General features: G+C 37.9%; 1 protein-coding gene across 1 annotated transcript; it reads left to right on the top strand.

Annotated features, from left to right (window-relative positions):
• Window positions 1-3,578: 3,578 nt before the first annotated feature.
• LOC148676460 (olfactory receptor 6N1-like) lies at window positions 3,579-4,626 on the top strand. Its single transcript, XM_088643106.1, has one exon. The coding sequence runs from the start codon at window positions 3,579-3,581 to the stop codon at window positions 4,539-4,541; it is 963 nt and encodes a 320-aa protein (XP_088499232.1). The 3' UTR covers window positions 4,542-4,626.
• Window positions 4,627-20,870: the final 16,244 nt, after the last annotated feature.

The raw sequence follows: 20,870 nt of genomic DNA, 5'->3' as shown, positions 1-20,870 counted from the left end.
AGCAATATGAAGCATCTCCTTTTACTTTTAAGTCCCTTAATTATCATTGAGCACAGCTTTCTCACCACTTAGATTAGAGAGAGAGAGGGTAGAGAGAGCGTAAAACCTGGGCGTAACAGCTGTTCCTTTTTCTGATCACTCGCTCTCTGGATACACGTCTCGCCTGTCCTGTTCTTTGTTTTCCTAATTTGCTGATTATGCCTGCTGCGATCCACTCCTGCCCTGACACCTAAAGAAGACTATTTTAAATTTCTTTGTGTGGTCCATTGTGCAATTAACCCTTGTATGTGCTGTCCTTAAGGTGAAATCACATAAAGGTGATATGTAAAATAATGTTTTTTATTATTGTTATAGAGAAACATGATCAGATTTTCCCCGGTTCAGAAAAAAATCTAAAGTATACTAGTTTGTCACTAGTATACTTTTAATACAGTTTTTGCTGTACTCTTGAGGATCCTTGTGATATTTCGAGCTCTGGTTGAATGATAAGTGTCGCAGTTTAAATAATTTTCGTAGTTAGAAATTATGAAACACTCTGTTAAAAGCAAGGGAGTTTTTATGTCCATTACAGTAAAAGAAAATACCTGAGAAAGTAGGACTTGGACAGATTCCAAGTGCATTTTTGCAATTTACGTTACATTGTGCATTGTGCTGCTGTGATACAGTTTAAAATAATTAGAAGTCTAAACAGTATCAGCTTTATTTATGGGTTGCAATTTTAAAAAAAGTCAAAAACCGCACTCAAAATGCAATTTAGAGCTTTCTGGCAAGAGGAGACACCCAAATTAATAATGTAACATGCCACTGTTTGTGCATGAACAAGGTTATACTGCTATTTCCTTAGATACGCGATGCCTGTCTGTCCTGGCTGTGCTCTCTCGCTCGCCCTCCCCCCTCTCTCTCTCGCTCACCCTCCCTCTCTCTCTCTCTCTCAATTCAATTCAATTCAAGGTGCTTTATTAGCATGGCAGATGGGTACAATCAGTGTTGGGTATTTACTTTGCTTTGAGATGCCACTTTTAAAGGTGATCTATAAAATCAAGGCTTTAACTTGCTTTAACTCCACAAGTCTGAGTTCTTTTGTCTGTCCTATCCGAACCCGAAAGTATTACAATATGTATCTTTATAGCAGGTGGTGTACAGCTTTTTAGTATAGATTACACTTTTCTAAAATGTATTTCAAAAATAAAAACGATTACAATCTAGTCTTTCCATGTTTGATCCCAAGATCCCAAGAAAAATAAATCTAAATGGGGAGAAAGCTATGGTGAAAGTTTATTAAATACTTAGAAGACAAAGATATCAATTTATGTTGCATTTGTCTGATTGTGAATCAGAAAACACATATATTTAAACCCGCGTTTGCGATTTAAATCAATATAAATGTTTATATTGTAACGCCAAGGTGACTATTCATTGTTATTAAAATGACTTAAATTCGATCATGTTGTGATATTTTGAAATATAAATTTGTTTGGTGCGAGTGAGGTTTTATTGAATCTCTGACCAAGGGATCCTTTTCATTTTTTTAAAGAAATGTTTGTTAAAAAAGAATTCATGGCTCCAGCAGGATTTGATCACAGACCGTGTGACGTGGGAGTCAGGAACCTAACCCACAGCGCCACCAGCAAGGTCACATGCAGAGTGCTGAAAAAGCACTACAGAAACATTATCAACAGACAATGTACAGCGTGTACTATTCTTGTGTTGCGGTACATGAATATAATTATATCTTTATTAATTTCTTTAGATACGCGATTCCATATTATATTCCCTTTTAATCAAATTCTAAAAGTATGCTTGTTGACTCCGGTATCACGTTAGTTAAAGACGTCGATGCTTAAAATATTTAGGGAGAAATGGAATACTGGTGTGTATGTTTTCTTTAAAGTACCGAGACCAGCCATATACTGTATGTTTAAGTTCCAAAATTAATATCGTTTATGGCCTTCACACACGTTACAGTATGCTCCTATTCTTTTTATGCTCAGGTTTTCCCTTCAGTGGTAAAATTCCATATAAATATTCAATACTTAAACGGGCACAGTTAAGACATTAAATATACATATACATACTGTATACAGTACAGTTTGCATACAGTAATATGTTTATGTTCCTAAATCAATCTCTTTTATGAGCATGTGAAAGGCATGGTGAATCGATTCTCAAAAAATACTGTACTTTGCATGATTGGAAACAAATGCATGATTACGAAATGCTGTGGTGTTACTTTTACAAAGACGGTCAATGAAAAAAAGAATGTGGACCAGGGCAATACTTTGAGTTTACAGCTTGTCCAAGGTCATTCATTATTAATACTATTAGTAATATCTTCGTTAAAGACTTTGATGGCGACAGCTCAAGAGAGGTTGAGCTTTATTAGCTCCACCTTGCGGAAATTCCGGATACTATTATTTTACTTGCAGTATTATAGGAGAATTTACGGTAACTCGCGGTAGTCTGCGTAAAGCGCACCGCAAAATAATGCGGTATCGCCCGCTTGTTTTGAATGGCTGCATCTGTAAAAGCCTTTTGTGGAATTTAGGCTTGGTATATGAGTTCTGGTTAAAGGTATATAGTCTCAGACTTTCATAACACCAACTACTGGGCAGTCTTGTTTTTGTTTTTCAAATAAAGCTTAAATTGTTAATTGCTAGTAATGCTGATCCCAGTCATATGTGATCACTCTTTTAATTTACCAATGCCACTGTGATGTCAGTTCCTTCTTTTAACTGTCTTGAGCAAGTTCTCCTTTTAGGAATGTTGGATTCTAGCAGCTGCCAGCAATCCTCTTGCGCTGCAATTAACTTATAACAAGGCCATGGTTGTGCATTTGCCTGTCCCATAGGACCAGATAGCACAATAAAAACACCTTGCTGTTACTTTTAATCCTGCTTCTTATCCTGACCCTGTGAAACCCATGACAAGGTAAGATGCAGTAGAAAAAACAGAAAGGTTTTTTTACAGGGTATAGTATCAGTGACAGCAGAGTAAATGACCATGATCATTCCCTCTATTCTTATCAAAATCCACCGCCAAAACAATACAGAGCAAATGTTAACAATATGAAAGATAATATGGGGATGAATATTAATCAGCTCTTATATTTGTATATGTTATACTGTATCTCTATCTGTTGTATATATATTGTAGTTTCATAGATACTTCTTTAGTTAAAACCATTGCTTTTTAGACAAGTCATAATGTACTGTAGTTATCCATATTTCCATTAATGTTTCCTCTCACATATTCAGGAGTGATATTGGTTGTCATATTTTCATTCTAACAAACTGTAATAAATTAAATTGAATTCATATATCACTACAACAATTTAATATTTATCTTGAAAATGAATAAGGGGATAGAAGTAGGAAAAGTTAAATATATGCTGACCTACATTGATTATTATAAATATTGTTAGCTACTTTAGTACTTCCCAAGAAGTGAAGATCATCCACAAGGACAGGTAAGAAGTAGTCTTAAAACAGTAAAGTTTTAAAGTATATGTTGTACATTAATATTATTACTGTTCTTTGGTCCTCAGATTGTTTTTCTAAACTACTGATTGAAAAGAAGAAATGTCTAACACTAACCATACAGTATCATCGGTCACAGAATTTATTATCATCGGTTTTCCTGGACTGCAGGACCAAGGGAATAAAACCATCTTGTTTTCTGTTTTCCTGGTTGCCTATCTCATCATTGTATTAGGAAACCTGTTAATCATATTTATATTTGTCTATGATGAATCCCTTCACACTCCCATGTATATATTAATATGCAATCTGGCAGTTTTGGACATTTGCCTAACCACAATAACACTCCCTAAAATGTTAGCTCTTTTCTTGTTCAATTCCAGTTTAATTTCATTTAATGCCTGTTTTACTCAGATGTTCTTTTTTCTAGGTCTAGGAGTTGCTGAATCCTTTCTCCTCACAGTCATGGCTTATGACAGATACCTAGCAATCTGTAAACCACTGAACTACCATGACTTAATGACGAACAGTCTTGCCATTAGACATGTTATGTGGTGCTGGGTTGGGGGATTTCTTGCAATAATCATTCCTCTGATTCTTGCTCTGAGGTTGCCTTTCTGTGGACCTGACAAAATTCTACACTGTTTCTGTGATCATTCCTCAGTTCTCAGATTAGCCTGTGCTAATGTTGTCATCAACAGCATTCTGGGATTGACCATAGCATTGAGTGTGGTCTTGATCTCCTTGTTACTGATCCTGCTGTCTTACATGATGATCATTAAGTCAGTGCTCGTGATATCAACATCTGAAGGGAGAACCAAAGCTTTCTCCACCTGCACTTCACACCTGCTGGTCATCTCTGTCTTCTTCCTCACTGCAGCAGGTGTCTACATTTCCTACAGGATTCCTGGGACATCAGAAGATTTGCGCATCATGGCAGCAGTATTTCAGAATGTCTTACCTCCTCTCATGAATCCCATCATCTATTGTCTGAGAACTAAAGAGATCAGGGACAGTTTTGTTAAAATTCTAATGAAAAGAAGGGTCTTAGCCCTTTCAATGTGAAAAGAGAAATGCCCTTTTTTTACTGTACTGTAGGTCATTTCTACTTCAATGTATACGTCAGGCCCTGTAAACATTGTCTTTTCCACACCGATTACATTAACAATAATATTTCTAAAATGATCATTATAATGCTCACTGTTTTATCTAAAATTACAGGGTTCATCAAACAAAAAGAATTTTGTTCATTTTGTTTTTCATTTTTGAAAATATTTAAATTAAAATTAAATTAATATTTCTAAATTGCATAGCAGATCAGTTTAATTCTATTTATAGATTAACCTGAAATGAGAAAAGAAGTGGTGAAAAAGTGAGTTATATAGGAAATCCCATTGTTTCCTAAATCAATGAATTGTGCCAAAGTAGCTATAACTGGGTTTGTTTTGGATTTTTTTTTGTATTCCAATTTTTTAAATAAAATAAATCAGATTCAGACTCTTGTTTATTTCAGTGTTAAATTTTTTGAGTAATGTATGAATGGAAACAAACAAATGTATCTTCTAATTAAGTCTATTTAATGTTTGAGAAAGTAATGGATAATATTACTATTTGTTGAGTTTTAGATTTAGATTTATTTTTCAGTTATATTTATTCACTAATCAATAAATCAGCAGAATGCATCTAACACCTGTTGAAACAACAAATATATGTTCTTCAAAATGTATCATATCTAACTACCTTTACATACATCCAGAACAATTAAATAGCTTATCTTAAATATTACAACATTTATTATGATATAGAATTTGGATAAGTGATACAAAAATGTCAATCATTAATTAGTATCCAAATGTAAAGATAATGCCGAGAGTATTTTATACCAGACCAGAATAGAAGTTGGATTTTTCCTGCGCTGTTATGGCTCATATTTATTTTTACTTTATTAACAAATACAAAATTTTGTTCTACCATTTCATATTCACTGAATTAGTACAAGATAACTATTTCACAGCATTATTATTGTTCTTTGTGTATTAGTTTCATAACAACTACAAAATAACAGATTAATCTTAATAATAACTCTTGTTATTAAGTCTCTTCAATTCAATAAATCAATAAAGATGCTTTCCTCATGTGCCACAGAAAAACAAGTGAAAGTGACATATTCGCAGTTCTGTCCATTCTGTTATTTCTGTTTTCTAAAATGTATTCTGAATATTTATTCACTACACAAGACAGAACAGAAGTCTTTTTCAAGTCTGTAGATGGCAATATCACGTTTTCTTAAATTTAATCATAGGTACCACTTCCTAATGTAATGTTAAGGTTATATATCTACATTTACTTTGTAGGTAGGTCAATAAATATTGTGTAATATTGAGTAAATAAAGTAAATATAGGAATAAAACAATGGTACATTCACATTACATTAATTAAGGTAAAAGGTAAAATGGGAAGCATGGTGGCACAGTTGTTAACCATGCCGCTTCACAGTGCTGGGGCCCTGTGATCAATTCCTGGAGAGATATCTGTATGGAGTTTGTTCTAATAGTGGTCCCATATACTGTAATTCCCCCTATAATCCAAAAACAAGCTCATAGGTTAATTTTCTATTATAACATTGGCCCTAGTGTGAGTGTGCATGTATTTGTGTTCCCCTAAAACCCTGAATGGAAGTTTAGAAAATGGATGGAAGTAAGTTTGTGTGGAATTAATAATGGACCTATCGGTATGTCTTTGGACACCCAAAGAAAGCCCATGCAAACATGGGAGGACATTCAAAATCCAAGCAGATAGCACCCCAGGAATTGAATCCAGGGCACCAGGATTCCCACCACTTTTCGCATTTCTCCCTTGCTCAATAGGGCTTGGTCAGTCTGCCTGTCAGTAAAACATTAACCCTTTTAATCTGTCACACAATCGTTTCATTTCTCACTATTTAATACCTGAAATACCACTGGAGCAGTGTTCTGACATCGAGCTACCCAGTGTAATGTTGAGACCAGCCCTATTCTGAAGAACCTGCCTTTCTATCAACCTGAAGGCTGTAAATCCTGAAATAGCAGTTCTGCACATCATGATGACTGTGTTTCAGTCATCAGACCAGCAGTGCAGACAATCACACTCCTTATCAGCCTGTTCCCATCTGTCTTTTTCTCATGCAGCCCTATTTTTGTTACACTGTTTACCAGGCAGCCACGTTCCTGTTAGTCTGTACCCCTCTGCCTGTTTCCCAGTTAGCCATGTACCTGCCAGTCTGTCGTCTGCCTGTTTGCTACCCACCAGTGAATAAGATAAGATAAGATTTTATTGTCCCCTGAGGGAAATTTTTTTATGGACACCCAGCACTCCTGTACATTTAAATAGAATGCAAACAAAAAAGAGACCAAAAGATGTACATGTACATTATAATACATAACAACATGTAATATTTATAACACATCACAAAACATTGTAATGATTCATAGCCGTTCAGGGACGCCAAATATGTAATGTTGCCATAGCCAAAATGTAAATGTAGTGGCTCTCTGAAGGCACCAGTTCTGTAGGGTTTGGGCATTTACTGAGACAATTATTAATTGTAGCAGTAAATCACAAAGTTGATTCTTTTGATGGCTTTAGAGTCCAACCATGCGACATAACTCAAACAACGCACACACACAGGTACTAATACACGAGGATACATTTATTAATACATAGAAAATGCATATAAACCTAACAGATCTTATCGAGAGGGTTATCAGAATACAAAAGATATATATTCAGTTAGTTACAAAGAGTTACACATCAAGAGGACATACGTTCAGTATATCATTCATTTATACCGTTTCGTAAATGAACTTGGTTATAACTTCTACATTAGATACTCAAAACAAGTACATAACTCTTAGGAATTAAATTGATATCAATTGGTTGGGATAACAATTGAATTCTCGAGCTGTAATGCATTGAAGTTGAATACTCATCCAATCTCTGGGGATTCAGATCTCCTGCGGGCACAAAGAAACAGTTGCAGGCTGTTGCTGTCCAATCCGCGCTGTCTGGCTTGGTGCCAGGCTGTGCTGTGCGGCTTGCGACAGTGCGCTGCAGATGCTGCTGACCGGCTAGTTAGTGTTGGCTTTAACTAGCAAAGTTTGTGCACAGGAGAAAAGATGACTGTGGGTCCCAGCAAGTCAGGAAGAGGACCAGTTCGTTCCTGATGAAGAGCTAGTTCTGAATAGTGATTCAGCTGTCCACAGTTCCGACCTGTTCACGAGGCCTGCTGCTGGTGCTAACCTCGGGTGGATCATCTGGTTATTCTCTGGCAACCTCCGCTCTAGACTCTTAGAACAAAGGAAAGTTCTGGCACTCGGACACACTGGCCATTCCGTGGTTGTCCGGGCTGAGTCTCAGGATGGTCAGGAGGCTTGCTGCGAGAATGTCCTACCCTTGGGAGCCTTCTGCTCCTGGGCTGTCCTGCCCTGGAATTCTCCTTTGAATCCCCTTTAGAAAAGTCCACAGAATTCTCCTGAATCCCTTCTGAATCTTACTGAATCTCCTCTGAATCTTGTTGAATCTCCCCTTCTGAATCTCACAGGCTCTCTGTGTTGCCTGTTTTTACCTGGAGGAACTTCAGCTCGTTGATTGGCTGAAAGTTCCATGGGCATCAGAGTCCCACGTGGGTTACTCGGCCCTACCAGTCCCTGATTGGTTGATCAAGGTGAGATATGAGTCACTTACTCCTGACACTTAGGAATGCAGTCCAGATGTCCATCTGGCACTCCCTAGACAGATAGGCGCCAATGGATGACCATTGATCATGATAGCCAGGCTTAGCTAAGTGCATCCCCCTTTGGGAGCTGTCCTTATCAAATGAACCATCAGCTTGCATGAATAGTTTCTCTGTGGCTGCACCACAGAGATGAACAGAGAAATGGGGCCTCATTTGGGAAGGCTCAGAACACTTAATTCTTTCTTATTAATAAGCCTCGCCGCTACAACATATTGCACTCAAGTGGGTTGTAAGTGTCACAATTGTGTTTATCCTTGACATTTGCATTGACAGCTTTAATGGATAGTGGAACAAAGGAATGTTTGTATCTTTTTGACTTACATTTGGGAACCTTAAAATGTTTGCCAGAAGGAAGAAGCTGATATTCAGAGTTGAGGATGTGGGAAGGATCTGACATAATATTTCCTGCCTGTTTGATTATGGATTATGGATTTATTATGGATTGTCTGCAGGGACGGGTGCTGTTTCACTCCCACAACCTTCAAAACTGTCTGGATGAGGCGGGTAATTTGCAATTTAAAATGAACTGCTAGATTACCAAACCAAACTGAAATACCATATCTGATAATGCTCTCGATTACAGCACGGTAAAAAAGTAGCATTACTTCCTTTCGAACCCCAAACACTCTTATTCTTTGCAAGAAATATAACCGCTGCTGAACTTTGGAGTAAACACTTTCAACATGAGAAAAGCAGCACAGGTTACTGTCAATGTGTACACCTAAGTACTTAGATAGATACAGATGCAGCCATTCCAAACAGGTGGGGTATTTCGCGGTACACCGCGGTGGGCGTGTCGCATCAAAACGCGGAATCACCTTGTAAAACCGCGAGGAGGAGCCAATAAAACTTAACCTCTCATGTACAGCATTTGAGCTTTTAAATTTAAACTGTGTATTACAACATTTTAATCATCAGTCATTAAAAAGTTGGTATATTTTATGAAAGCAAGATTGCTCAGTTGGACAAAAGTACACAACCTACCTTTATCATAAATATTTTAAGTATGCAGAAATATTTTATGCATCAAAGCCTTTACCGAATGACCTTGGACAAGCTGTAAACTCAAAGTATTATGCTGGTCCACATTGTTTGTAAACGTCATTTTAAATGAAAAGACTTTATTTTTTCATTGACAAAAAGCAACACCACAGCATTTCGTTGATCTAACTATCAATGACGGGACATTAGCTAGCCAATAGGATAAAGGAATAAATTACTTTTTTTGTTTATTTCTTTATCACATTTATTTGAACATTTCCATCGATTGTACAAGCACTGAAAAGCTGTCCAATCCCTAGTTCGTCGGGCATTTTCTTTTAGTATAACAGACATAAAATCTCCCTTGCTTTTAACAGAGCGTTTCATAATTTCTAACAACGAAAATTATTTAAACTGCGACACTTATCATTCAACCAGAGCTCAAAATATCACAAGGATCCTCAGACTGTACAAAGACTGTATTAAAAGATACTTGTATCAGATACATGAGAATCCAAGCTTTTTATCTACGCTTTCTTATCTACGCTAAGAAGTAGTCTTTAAAAGTTATCACACAGTAAAAAGTCAAATTTCTGGGGCACCCGTATACCAGAGATTATGGTACTGCTTCAGAAGGGTGTCAGCCAGTCAGATTCCAGGACTGGAATGATCTGTTTTATAACCGAGAATATGTAATCATGTATCTAAATAAATGAATAATGATATTAATAGCTGGTAGTATTACTGTATTTAACTTTCTTTGTAAACAAATTTTGTTAACACCCGAATCGCAGGTGGATTCTGTTTTTTGGTCTGTTATGGTCTGTAGCTCAAATCCTGCTTAACTAAAAATTAGTAACTGAAGAGTTACAGATGCAGCCATTCAAAATGCACGGTACAAACCCGTACCTCATGCAACTACCCACAAGCCACCGCAGTGCACCGCAGTAAGTGATTGGCTGGCCAAAATAACCGACAGGGGCACTCGTGGTGCATTGGTTGATAGTGAAAAGATTTAATAATTTAATCACTTTACTGTGCACATTTTAATCTGCTTAGTATTGCATATTTATATGAAGTTTTACCACTAAAGGGAAATTTTAGTAGCTGAGCATAAAAAGAAGAGGAGCATAATGCATCTGAAGGTCATAAACGATATTAAAATTTAGGAACATAAACATATTACTGTATGTAAACTGTACTGTGTATGGCTGGTCTTGGTAGTTTAAAGAAAAAATACACACCAGTCATTTCTCCCTAAACATTTTAAGCATCAAAGTTTTATGAAACGGTACCCAAATATGTGATTGCTGTATAGAATGTATTTTAATTAAAAAAAATATTTAACATGACAATTAAGCTGTTTACATCTTCTGCCTGAGAATATAGTCACCCGTTGCTACCCAACGGAGAAACACAGCCACTAACTAGCAAAGAGAGGACATTAGCTAGCCAGTATGATAAAGTAATAAATTATTATTTTGTTTATTTCTTTTGCACATTTATTTGAACATTTCCATCGATTGTACAAGCACTTGGAAACCGTCCAATCCCTAGTTCATCAGGCATTTTCTTTTACGCTGCGGGCATTCTCCCAGTCTGGCACCGGTCTGTGTCTTCTAGGATATAATGCCAGTGATTTTTTCTTAAATTTGGGTTTCCAATAACGCAGCAGCAAACTCTTGTTTTTATGTCCACTACAACAGACAATCTCCCTTGCTTTTAACCGAGCGTTTCATAATTTCCTAAAATGAAAATGATTTACTTTATTTCCCTCACGGGATCAGTAAAGTATCTAACATCTATCTATCTAAACTATGGGACAGAATTCTGGTGTCTCCCTATACCAGAGATTATGGTAGGGCTTCAGAATGGTGATTGGCAGACACCATCTGACACCCCTCTGATTGGGGAAAAAAGACGTGCTGATCTGCTCTACACACCAGGAAGTCAACAACATATGTTGTTTCTATTCCAAACGTGTATTTTAAAAGTTTAATTAAGTTAAAACCTTACAGCGTACACAGATTTCTAAGCTGAATAGGACGAAGAAAAATCACCCGTGTTTCGTGCATAAAAAGTGGTTATTAACTATCGAAACCTGTTTTATTTATTTTATTTTTATTTAGATTAAGAGTTCCCGTCACCCCCATTTCCATTTAAATCGCAAACCCGTGTTTAATTAAATATTTTTATTGGTTCACAATCTGGCAATGCAACGTAAATCGTTATCTTTGTCTTATGCATAATAATGTTCACCACTCTGTCCAGCAAATTAATAATAAACTTTATTTTATATAGCGTTTTAAACAAATAAGTAATTAGATTGCTCATAAACCCAATCACTTATTCTACATAAACACAGCGTAATTGCTCTCTGAAAATGCTCTTTTTCTTTTTATTTAGGCTCAGATTTCAACTTTAGATCGTACACTAATTACTAGCAGTAAATACTGATGTTTTGCTCCCTCTTACCACAAAAATATTAAAAATAATGTATTGTAGCTGGGATAAACTTTTTTTCGAATGTGTCTCTACCTACTGCGACTCGGACACGGAATGGTTAAAGATGGCGACAACTCAGGCACCCAGAGATGGGGGGGCGTCTTTCCGCCTCCATAACTAAAATGCCAAATAGGAGTAGTTTTTAATTCAGTTTGAATTATAATTGTACATACTGTCTTCGTATTTGGCCAGGGCTTTAAAGAGAGGGTGCGCCAACATTTTTGGTGCCGTCGTCTGCGTTTTAAAGGTACTCCTGTCGCGGAAGAATTTGACCTCGGAACGTTTACCCAGCATAATTGTTGTATTTCATTGCACTTTGATAGATTGTCTTTAAATCAATTGTTGTCAGAATATCCCCACCTCCAAACAAGAACAAAATTGCAACGATTTTATTAACTGGCTGTTTCAGTAACCTAAAGTATATAATTAATTAATAATTTAACAATACAGTGGTGTGAAAAAGTGTTTGCCCCCTTCCTGATTTCTTATTTTTTTGCATGTTTGTCACACTGAAATGTTTCAGATCATCAAACAAATTGAAATATTAGACAAAGATAACACAAGTAAACACAAAATGCAGTTTTTAAATGAAGATTTTTATTATTAAGGGAAAAAAAAATCCAAATCTACATGGCCCTGTGTGAAAAAGTGATTGCCCCCCTGTTAAAACATAAATCAACTGTGGTTTATCACATCTTTGGAAAGCAGAGTTCAATTTCTCTAGCCACACCCAGGCCTGATTACTGCCCACCTGTTCTCAATCAAGAAATCACTTAAATAGGACCTGCCTGACAAAGTGAAGTAGACCAAAAGATCCTCAAAAGCTAGACATCATGCTGCGATCCAAACAAATTCAGGAACAAATGAGAAACAGTAATTGCGATTTATCAGTCTGGAAAAGGTTATAAAGCTATTTCTAAAGCTTTGGGACTCCAGCGAACCACAGTGAGAGCCATTATCCACAAATGGCGAAAACATGGAACAGTGGTGAACCGGCCGACCAAAATTACCCCAAGAGCGCAGCGACGACTCATCCAAGAGGTCACAAAAAAACCCACAACAACATCCAAAGAACTGCAGGCTTCACTTGCCTCAGTTAAGGTCAGTGTTCATGACTCCACCATAAGAAAGAGACTGGGCAAAAATGGCCTGCATGGCAGAGTTCCAAGACGAAAACCACTGCTGAGCAAAAAGAACATAAAGGCTCGTCTCAATTTTGCCAGAAAACATCTTGATGATCCCCAAGACTTTTGGGAAAATACTCTGTGGACTGACGAGACAAAAGTTGAACTTTTTGGAAGGTGTGTGTCCCATTACATCTGGCATAAAAGTAACACAGCATTTCAGAAAAGGAACATCATACCAACAGTAAAATATGGTGGTGGTAGTGTGATGGTCTGGGGCTGTTTTGCTGCTTCAGGACCTGGAAGACTTGCTGTGGTGAATGGAACCATGAATTCTGCTGTCTACCAAAAAATCCTGAAGGAGAATGTCCCGCCATCTGTTCGTGACCTCAAGCTGAAGCGCACTTGGGTTCTGCAGCAGGACAATGATCCAAAACACACCAGCAAGTCCACCTCTGAATGGCTTAAGAAAAACAAAATGAAGACTTTGGAGTGCAAAACACTCCAATGTGGCCGATTTACAACAATTCTGCAAAGATGAGTGGGCCAAAATTCCTCCACAGCGCTGTAAAAGACTCATTGCCAGTTATCGCAAATGCTTGATTGCAGTTGTTGCTGCTAAGGGTGGCCCAACCAGTTATTAGGTTTAGGGGGCAATCACTTTTTCACACAGGGCCATGTAGATTTGGATTTTTTTTTTCCCTTAATAATAAAAACCTTCATTTAAAAACTGCATTTTGTGTTTACTTGTGTTATCTTTGTCTAATATTTCAATTTGTTTAATGATCTGAAACATTTCAGTGTGACAAACATGCAAAAAAATAAGAAATCAGGAAGGGGGCAAACGCTTTTTCACACCACTGTATATGTAAAAGTTTAAAGATATGTTTCTGTTGTTAATGTCTGTAGATTGTATCTTATTTTTAGTTTTAGTTTTGTTTCACATAAATTTTATAAGGGAATCTTGATTAAAATACTTTTATTTGTTCACAATCTGGTATTGCCAGACAGAATACACATTCGTTGCAGCCAAATGGCCTTGCAGATCAGAAAATCAAGAAACAAAACAATTATCGCGCTCCGCTCCTCAATGGAATCGCTTTAACATGCTAATGCATTGGTGTAACACTCTGTGTCTACAGTACATTGTGAACAAACCGGTTTCACAGGTCAACCACTGTTGTTTCATCGGTTGTTATCCTGTAAAGCGCTTTGAGGAGCCACCTTTAAAGGTGCTATAAAAAATAAAGTTTATTATTATTATTATTATTGATCATATTTTTACTCCCAGAACTTGTAAATTGTTGTTATCCTGTAAAGCGCTTTGAGAAGCATACTGTCCAGCTTGTCAGGTGCATTCTCTTGTAAAATAATAAGTAGAGCTTTGGGCTTATTAGTGCTCCACTTACAGCAAACCAATGTAAATACATTTTGTCTCCAAATCCACCACCACTTGTATGAATCAGCCCTGCCAAACGATGCAAATTCCACTGCAATGGTTGTGTGCAGGAATTATTCACTATGGCATCTCCATGTTCAAGTAAACACTGCTCTGTGTGCAAATGCAAATGCATTGAAAAAAGTTTTTTTTTTAAAAGCCACCTTTAAAGGCGCTATATAAAATAAAGTTTATTATTATTATTAATATTGATGATGTTCTTCCTCCCAGGACTTGTAAAATTGTTGTTGTTATTATTGTTATCCTGTAAAGCGCTTTGAGAAGCATACTGTCCAGCATATTGTATGTCATTGCACTTTGACAGATCATCTTATAATCACTTGTTGTTAGAATATCCCCCAAGAGGATATTCCCCCAAGAGGATATTCCCCCCGAGGATATAGAGGATATCCCCCAAGAGGTATCCAGGTAACAGGTAACACCAACGCATTAGCATGTTAAAGCGATTCCATTGAGGATCCAGGCGCGATAATTGTTTTGTTCCTTGATTTTCTGATCTGCAAGGCCATTTGGCTGCAGCGAATGTGAATTCTGTCTGGCATTGCCAGATTGTGAAAAAATGAAAGTATTTTAATCAAGATTCCCTTATAAAATTAATGTGAAACAAAACAAAAACTAAAAATAAGATACAATCTACAGACATTCACAACATAAACATATCTTTAAAAATTTACATATATTGTTAAATTATTACTTTTAAATATATACTTTAAGTTACTGAAACAGCCAGTTAATAAAATTGTTGCAATTTTGTTCTTGTTTGGAGGTGGGGATATTCTGACAACAATTGATTTAAAGACAATCTGTCAAAGTGCAATGGAATATAATCCGCGACGGGGGTACCATTAAAGCGGAGATGACGAAAATAAAGTTTATTATTAATTTGCTGGACAGAGAGGTGAACATTATTATACAGAAGACAAAGATAAAGATTTACATTGCATTGCCAGATTGTGAACCAATAAAAATATTTAATTAAACACGGGTTTGCGATTTAAATGGAAATGGTGTGACGGGAACTCTTAATCTAAATAAAAATAAAATAAATAAAACAGGTTTCGATAGTTAATAACCACTTTTTATGTGCGAAACACAGGTGATTTTTCTTCCTCCTGATCAGTTTAGAAATCTGTCTACGCTGTATGGGTTTTACTTCCTAATTAAACTTTTAATATACGCGTTTCTAATAGAAGCAGCATATGCTGTTTTCTTCCTGCTATCTAGAACAGATCAGCAAGTTTTTTTTTTCTCCAATCAGAGGGGTGTTAGCCAATCACCATTCTGAAGCCTACCGTAATCTCTGGTATAGGGACACCCCAGAATTCTGTCACATTTTCATTTTAGGAAATTATGCTCGGTTAAAAGCAAGGGAGATTGTCTGTTATAGTGGACATAAAAACAAGAGTTTGCTGCAGCATTATTGGAAACCCAATTTTAACACAAATCGCCAGGATTATATCCTAGAAGACACAGACCGGCGCAAGACGGGGAGAATGCTCGGAGCATTAAAGAAAATGCAGACGAACTAGGGATTGGACAGTTTCCAAGTGCTTGTACAATTGATGGAAATGTTCAAAAAATGTGCAAAAGAAATAAAAAAATTGTTTATTCCTTTATCATATTGGCTAGCTAATGTCCTCTCTTTGCTAGTTACCTGTGGCTGCGTTTCTGCGTTGCGTAGCAACTAGTGACTATATTCTCAGGCGGAGGTACGTAAACAGCTTAATTTTCGTGTTAAATAATTTTTTAAAATTAAAATTAATTCTATACAGCAATCGCATATTTGGGGACCGTTTCATAAAACTTTGATGCTTAAAATGTTTAGGGAGAAATAGAAGACTGGTGTGTATTTTTTCTTTAAACTACCAAGACCAGCCATATACAGTACAGTTTACATACAGTAATATGTTTATGTTCCTAAATTAATATCGTTTATGACCTTCAGATGCTCCTCTTCTTTTTATGCTCAGCTACTAAAATTTTCCTTTAGTGGTAAAATTCCATAGAAATATTCAATACTAAGTGGATTAAAATGTGCACAGTAAAGAGATTAAATGATTAAATCTTTTCACTACCGACCAATGCACCACGAGTGCCCCTGTCGGTCATTTTGGCCAGCCAATCACTTACCGCGGTGGACTGCGGTGGCTGGTGGGTAGTTGCGTGCGGTACGGGTTTGTACCGTGCATTTTGAATGGCTGCATCTGTTGATAGATAAGACTTTATTGATCCTGAAGGGAAATTGATGTGTTACAGCAGCCCAAGACAAGCAAAAAGACAGACATCAGAATAGACAAAACATTAGAATACGTACAGTAATACAAAATAAATATAAAATACAGTAAATAAATACAAATAAATACATAGGTGTGTGCAAAATATGATCATAGTCACTGTAAAAACAATAAAATATGTGCAAAATGTGCATAGGTATATACAGATTGAGTGTCCAAAAAGTACAATGGAGCAACATGCTGTCCATAGACGAGCAAATGAAGGGCTATCAGTCCTAGCCTAGGGCAGCGTTATACACCCTGACAGCCGCCGGCAGGAAAGACCTGCGGAAACGTTCCTTGAACACCGTAGCTGGAGGAGTCTGTTGCTAAAAGTGCTCCGCTGCCCAATAACAGTCCCATGAAGTGGATGAGAGGAGTTGTTCATGATGGCTGTGAGGTTGGTCAGCATTCTCCTCTCAGCCACCACCTCCAGGGGGTCAAGGCTCAGCCCCAACACAGAGCCAGCCTTCTCGATAAGTTTATTGAGCCTATTTGCATCTCTTGTCATGATGCTGCTGCCCCAGCACACACCAGCGTAGAAGATGGCCGCTGCCACCATTGATTCATAAAAAATGTGTAGCAGTGTTCCACACACACCAAAGGACCTGAGCCTCCTAAGAAAATAGAGTCGGCTCTGACCTTTCTTGTACAGGGCGTCAGTGTTACCAGACCACTCCAGCTTATCATCCAGGTGTACCTCTAAGTACTTGTAGGACTGCACCCCCTCTATGTCCTCACCCTGGATGGAAACAGGGTTCAGTGGAGACTTATTCCTTCGAAAGTCCATGACCATTTCTTTGGTCTTGCTGGTGTTTAGCTGGAGATGATTAAGATGACACCACTCCACAAAATTGGTAATCAAGCTCCTATATTCCTCCTCCCTCCCCTCTCTAATACATCCCACAATTCCAAAGTCATCCAAAAGCTTCTGCATATGACATGCCTGAGAGTTGTACCTGAAGTCAGAGGTGTAAAAGGTGAACAGGAATTGAGCGAGGACAGTACCCTGTGGAGCCCCAGTATTGCTAACAACCTGTTCGGACACACAGCTCTGTAGCCGTACATACTGTGGCCTGCAGGTCAGATAGTCTGTAATCCAAGACTCCAGGGGAGTGTCCACCTGTGCCGCTCTTAGCTTATCTCTCAGTAAAGGTGGATGGATGGTGTTAAAGGCACTGGAGAAGTCAAAGAACATAACTCTCACAATGCTCCCCGTCTTCTCCAGGTGAGAGTTAGCTCTGTGTAGCAGATAGATGACTGCATCCTCCACTCCCAAGTGTGACCAGTAGGCGAACTGCAGGGGGTCCAGTGCTGTGCTCACCAGGGTTCTGGGGTGGTCCAGTACAAGCCTTTCCAGAGTTTTCATTAGATGAATCAACCTGAGTGAAAAGTTCTTTGTTGATTACTACCTGTGAGTGATCACCAACTGCTCTGGGATCGAAAATTATTTCTTTTGTTTTCTGAACATTCAGAATTAGGCTCTTGTTGTCACACCATTGCACAAACCTTTAGATTTCTGACATGTGTACAGATGAGCTGCTACCTCAATGCTTTAAGCCAAGAACAGCTGTATTATCTGAGAATTTTAAAATTAAGTTGCTTTGACTACTGCTTGTACAATCATTTGTATAACGTGTGAACAGAACTGGAGAGCTCACACAGCCCTGAGGGTCACCTGTGCTTATAGATCATGACTCGGAAAGAGTTTTGTTGACCCTGACATACACTGTACGATCTGTTAAAAATGAATGGTGCCATCTTATAATGTTATATCCCTGCTGCCTTTTCTAATCTGCTTCTCTTCCTTCAAACTTCAGCTCTTCTCAAAACCTTAAGAAGAAGCACTATTCCAGCTCTTACTGTAGATCTCAGCCTGTCATCTCCATAGCAGCAATGCACTGTCTCCCATGTCAGAACAGTAAGTTTCAATGATAGACTCTGAGCTTAATTGTAAGAGCAGCACAGAGCATCAAGATAAAAAAGCTATAGTCAAGAGGACACGGCTGAAGAAAGATGGGATGTAATTTAGGAGCATGGAAAAAATAAGGGAAAGAGAAGAGAGTTCAGTGCTTGCCTTTGTTAGATGATGTTTTCTTTTTCTGCTGCCTTTTAACTTGCAATACACTCACCAAAGAAGGCTGTGTGACGAGATGCAGAAGAGTATGGGATTTCGGCTCTAGTCTGTCTGGAGGCGTAGATTCGAGTCAGTTGAGGACAGTCAGCTTCTCGTTTTCAAAAGTCACTTGACAAATGAAATGACTTCAATTAGTTATTCAAATGATCTATGGCAGTTGGTCATTCCCCACAGCTTTCTGGGGACTGTATTTCGCTATAATCAGAGTCAAACTTTTGACTCCTCTACATAACCAGGAAGCATCTTTGTTCCTTGTTTCATTTGGGATACTGAAGTTTCCAAGAGGTAGGATTCTGATTAGAAAAAGCAGAGGTGGTGCCTGTGCTAAGTGTCTGCTTGCTTTTGTGTCTTACTATTTTGAGGCCCAAACACAGACTGTCTTGTTTTTTTTTAAAATAATGAGTCAGCAAACACAACAATACCAACAAAAATGAAAATTGGACAACCACGTATAATGTCATTAAGGGAGAACATAAAACCTGAATGTTAAATGGGGAATTATTTCTCATAAGAAATCATGGAAATAGGATTAATGATGATAGGGAGGATGTAAATATTTTTTAATGTGCAACATATCTATCCATAAGAATTGTATTACAGCAGTAATGGGGACCAGGTCATGACAATTCAAATTTACAATAACATACATTCACATTTTCTGTGTGTAAACAGAATGATTACTGTAATGACCTGTAAAGTTAAGCACTTAAATGTAATTTAACCTTGTCTGAAACTTTTATAAAGCCTTAAAACAATGAGAGAGCTTGTGAGTGTGTGTGAGTAAGGAACATTTAAAACATTACATTCTTTTAAACATTAATCTGTTAATAGGCATCATTATATATATACTGTAGCACACATGTTATGCTGGGCCCATGGATAGAAAAGGGGCATGGCAAGGTAATTATTTCCAGAGCCTGTTCAGTGGTGAAGACTGAAGTAAGATACAAGATGTGAAAAGGGTTAACTTAAGTCCATTTTGCTTGAAGATAAGACTTCTAAGCAACAGGAGTTTATGGCAGGAAAGGGAAAAATGATAAGGATTCCAGATGCCAGCCATGAAACCCCAGAGGGTAACTTAAATCCCTGACCATTTGGCCAAAAGGCTGTAAACTGGCCAGACATCGTGACCTCCCCCCCTTTACCATAATAATGAGTGATGTCAGACGCGGCAGGAAAATGCTGAAGGTTTGTACCGGCACTTTGAACAATACTTCGGTTTTCTTGTTTCTTGTGGGAAACAAGACTTCGGTTTTATTGTTCCCTGCATAAAATAAACTCATCTGTTTAACTTCATCTCGGGATCCAGAACCTTATTCTTTCTGTTACAACAAGACTAAGGAGTTTATTAGATGATAATAATGGGAGAAAGAAGGAGGGATGTTGGATGGTTAAGATGACCAGATGAGCAGGCAGGAAAATGGCAGGTAGCAGAGATGTGCAGGAAGAGCTGATGGATCTGGGATGAAGTCAGGGAGGTTTGATAGGTAGTGAGCAGTAGCAAGGTCTGGGAACTGGAGATGGAAGACTGGAAACTGGGAAAAAACTGTAGTTACTTCCGGAAACCTAAAAAAGAGAGCAAACACACACATTGACTCAATGACTCATTGACTCAATGTCTGAACCATTCCTCAGGGCTTAAATAGTGTGTGAGGTTCCCTAACGAGGCTGATAAGCCCAGCCTGATCTTCTTGAGGATGGTCCTGATAAGCTCCTTCCATGTGTGGAATGCACCGTGGATTTTGATGGCATAATTGCAGGAGCATTGGGGCTCGTCAGGGCATCACAGATGAAGATAAAACTCCATGAGGGAGTGGTTCACGACATCTGTTGTTGACCACTCAGCACTCCCAGATGAAACTGCTCTCATATCCTCTGGCAGCGGATCCAACCGGACTGGGGATCTCGAGGACAGGCATGTTGTTGGATAAAACAAAATGTCTACGTGAAAAGTAGCCTTATTTATGTGAACCTTGGCCAACAGCTTGGCAGTAACTTCCTATCAATGTAGGTGTGGTGGTGGGATGTTGCTGAGTACCGGCAGCCATGGTAGTGGAGTAGGACCAGCGTTCCAGTGATGATATGCATAGAGGTGTTAAGTTGTACGTCAATCATCTTGGTATGGGATGATCTGGTCTAGA

This window comes from Lepisosteus platostomus, chromosome 2 (genome assembly GCF_059453375.1).
Source record: "Lepisosteus platostomus isolate fLepPlt1 chromosome 2, fLepPlt1.hap1, whole genome shotgun sequence".
Taxonomy (NCBI): Eukaryota; Metazoa; Chordata; class Actinopteri; order Semionotiformes; family Lepisosteidae; genus Lepisosteus; species Lepisosteus platostomus.
This window is presented reverse-complemented; position numbering and strand designations above follow the sequence as displayed.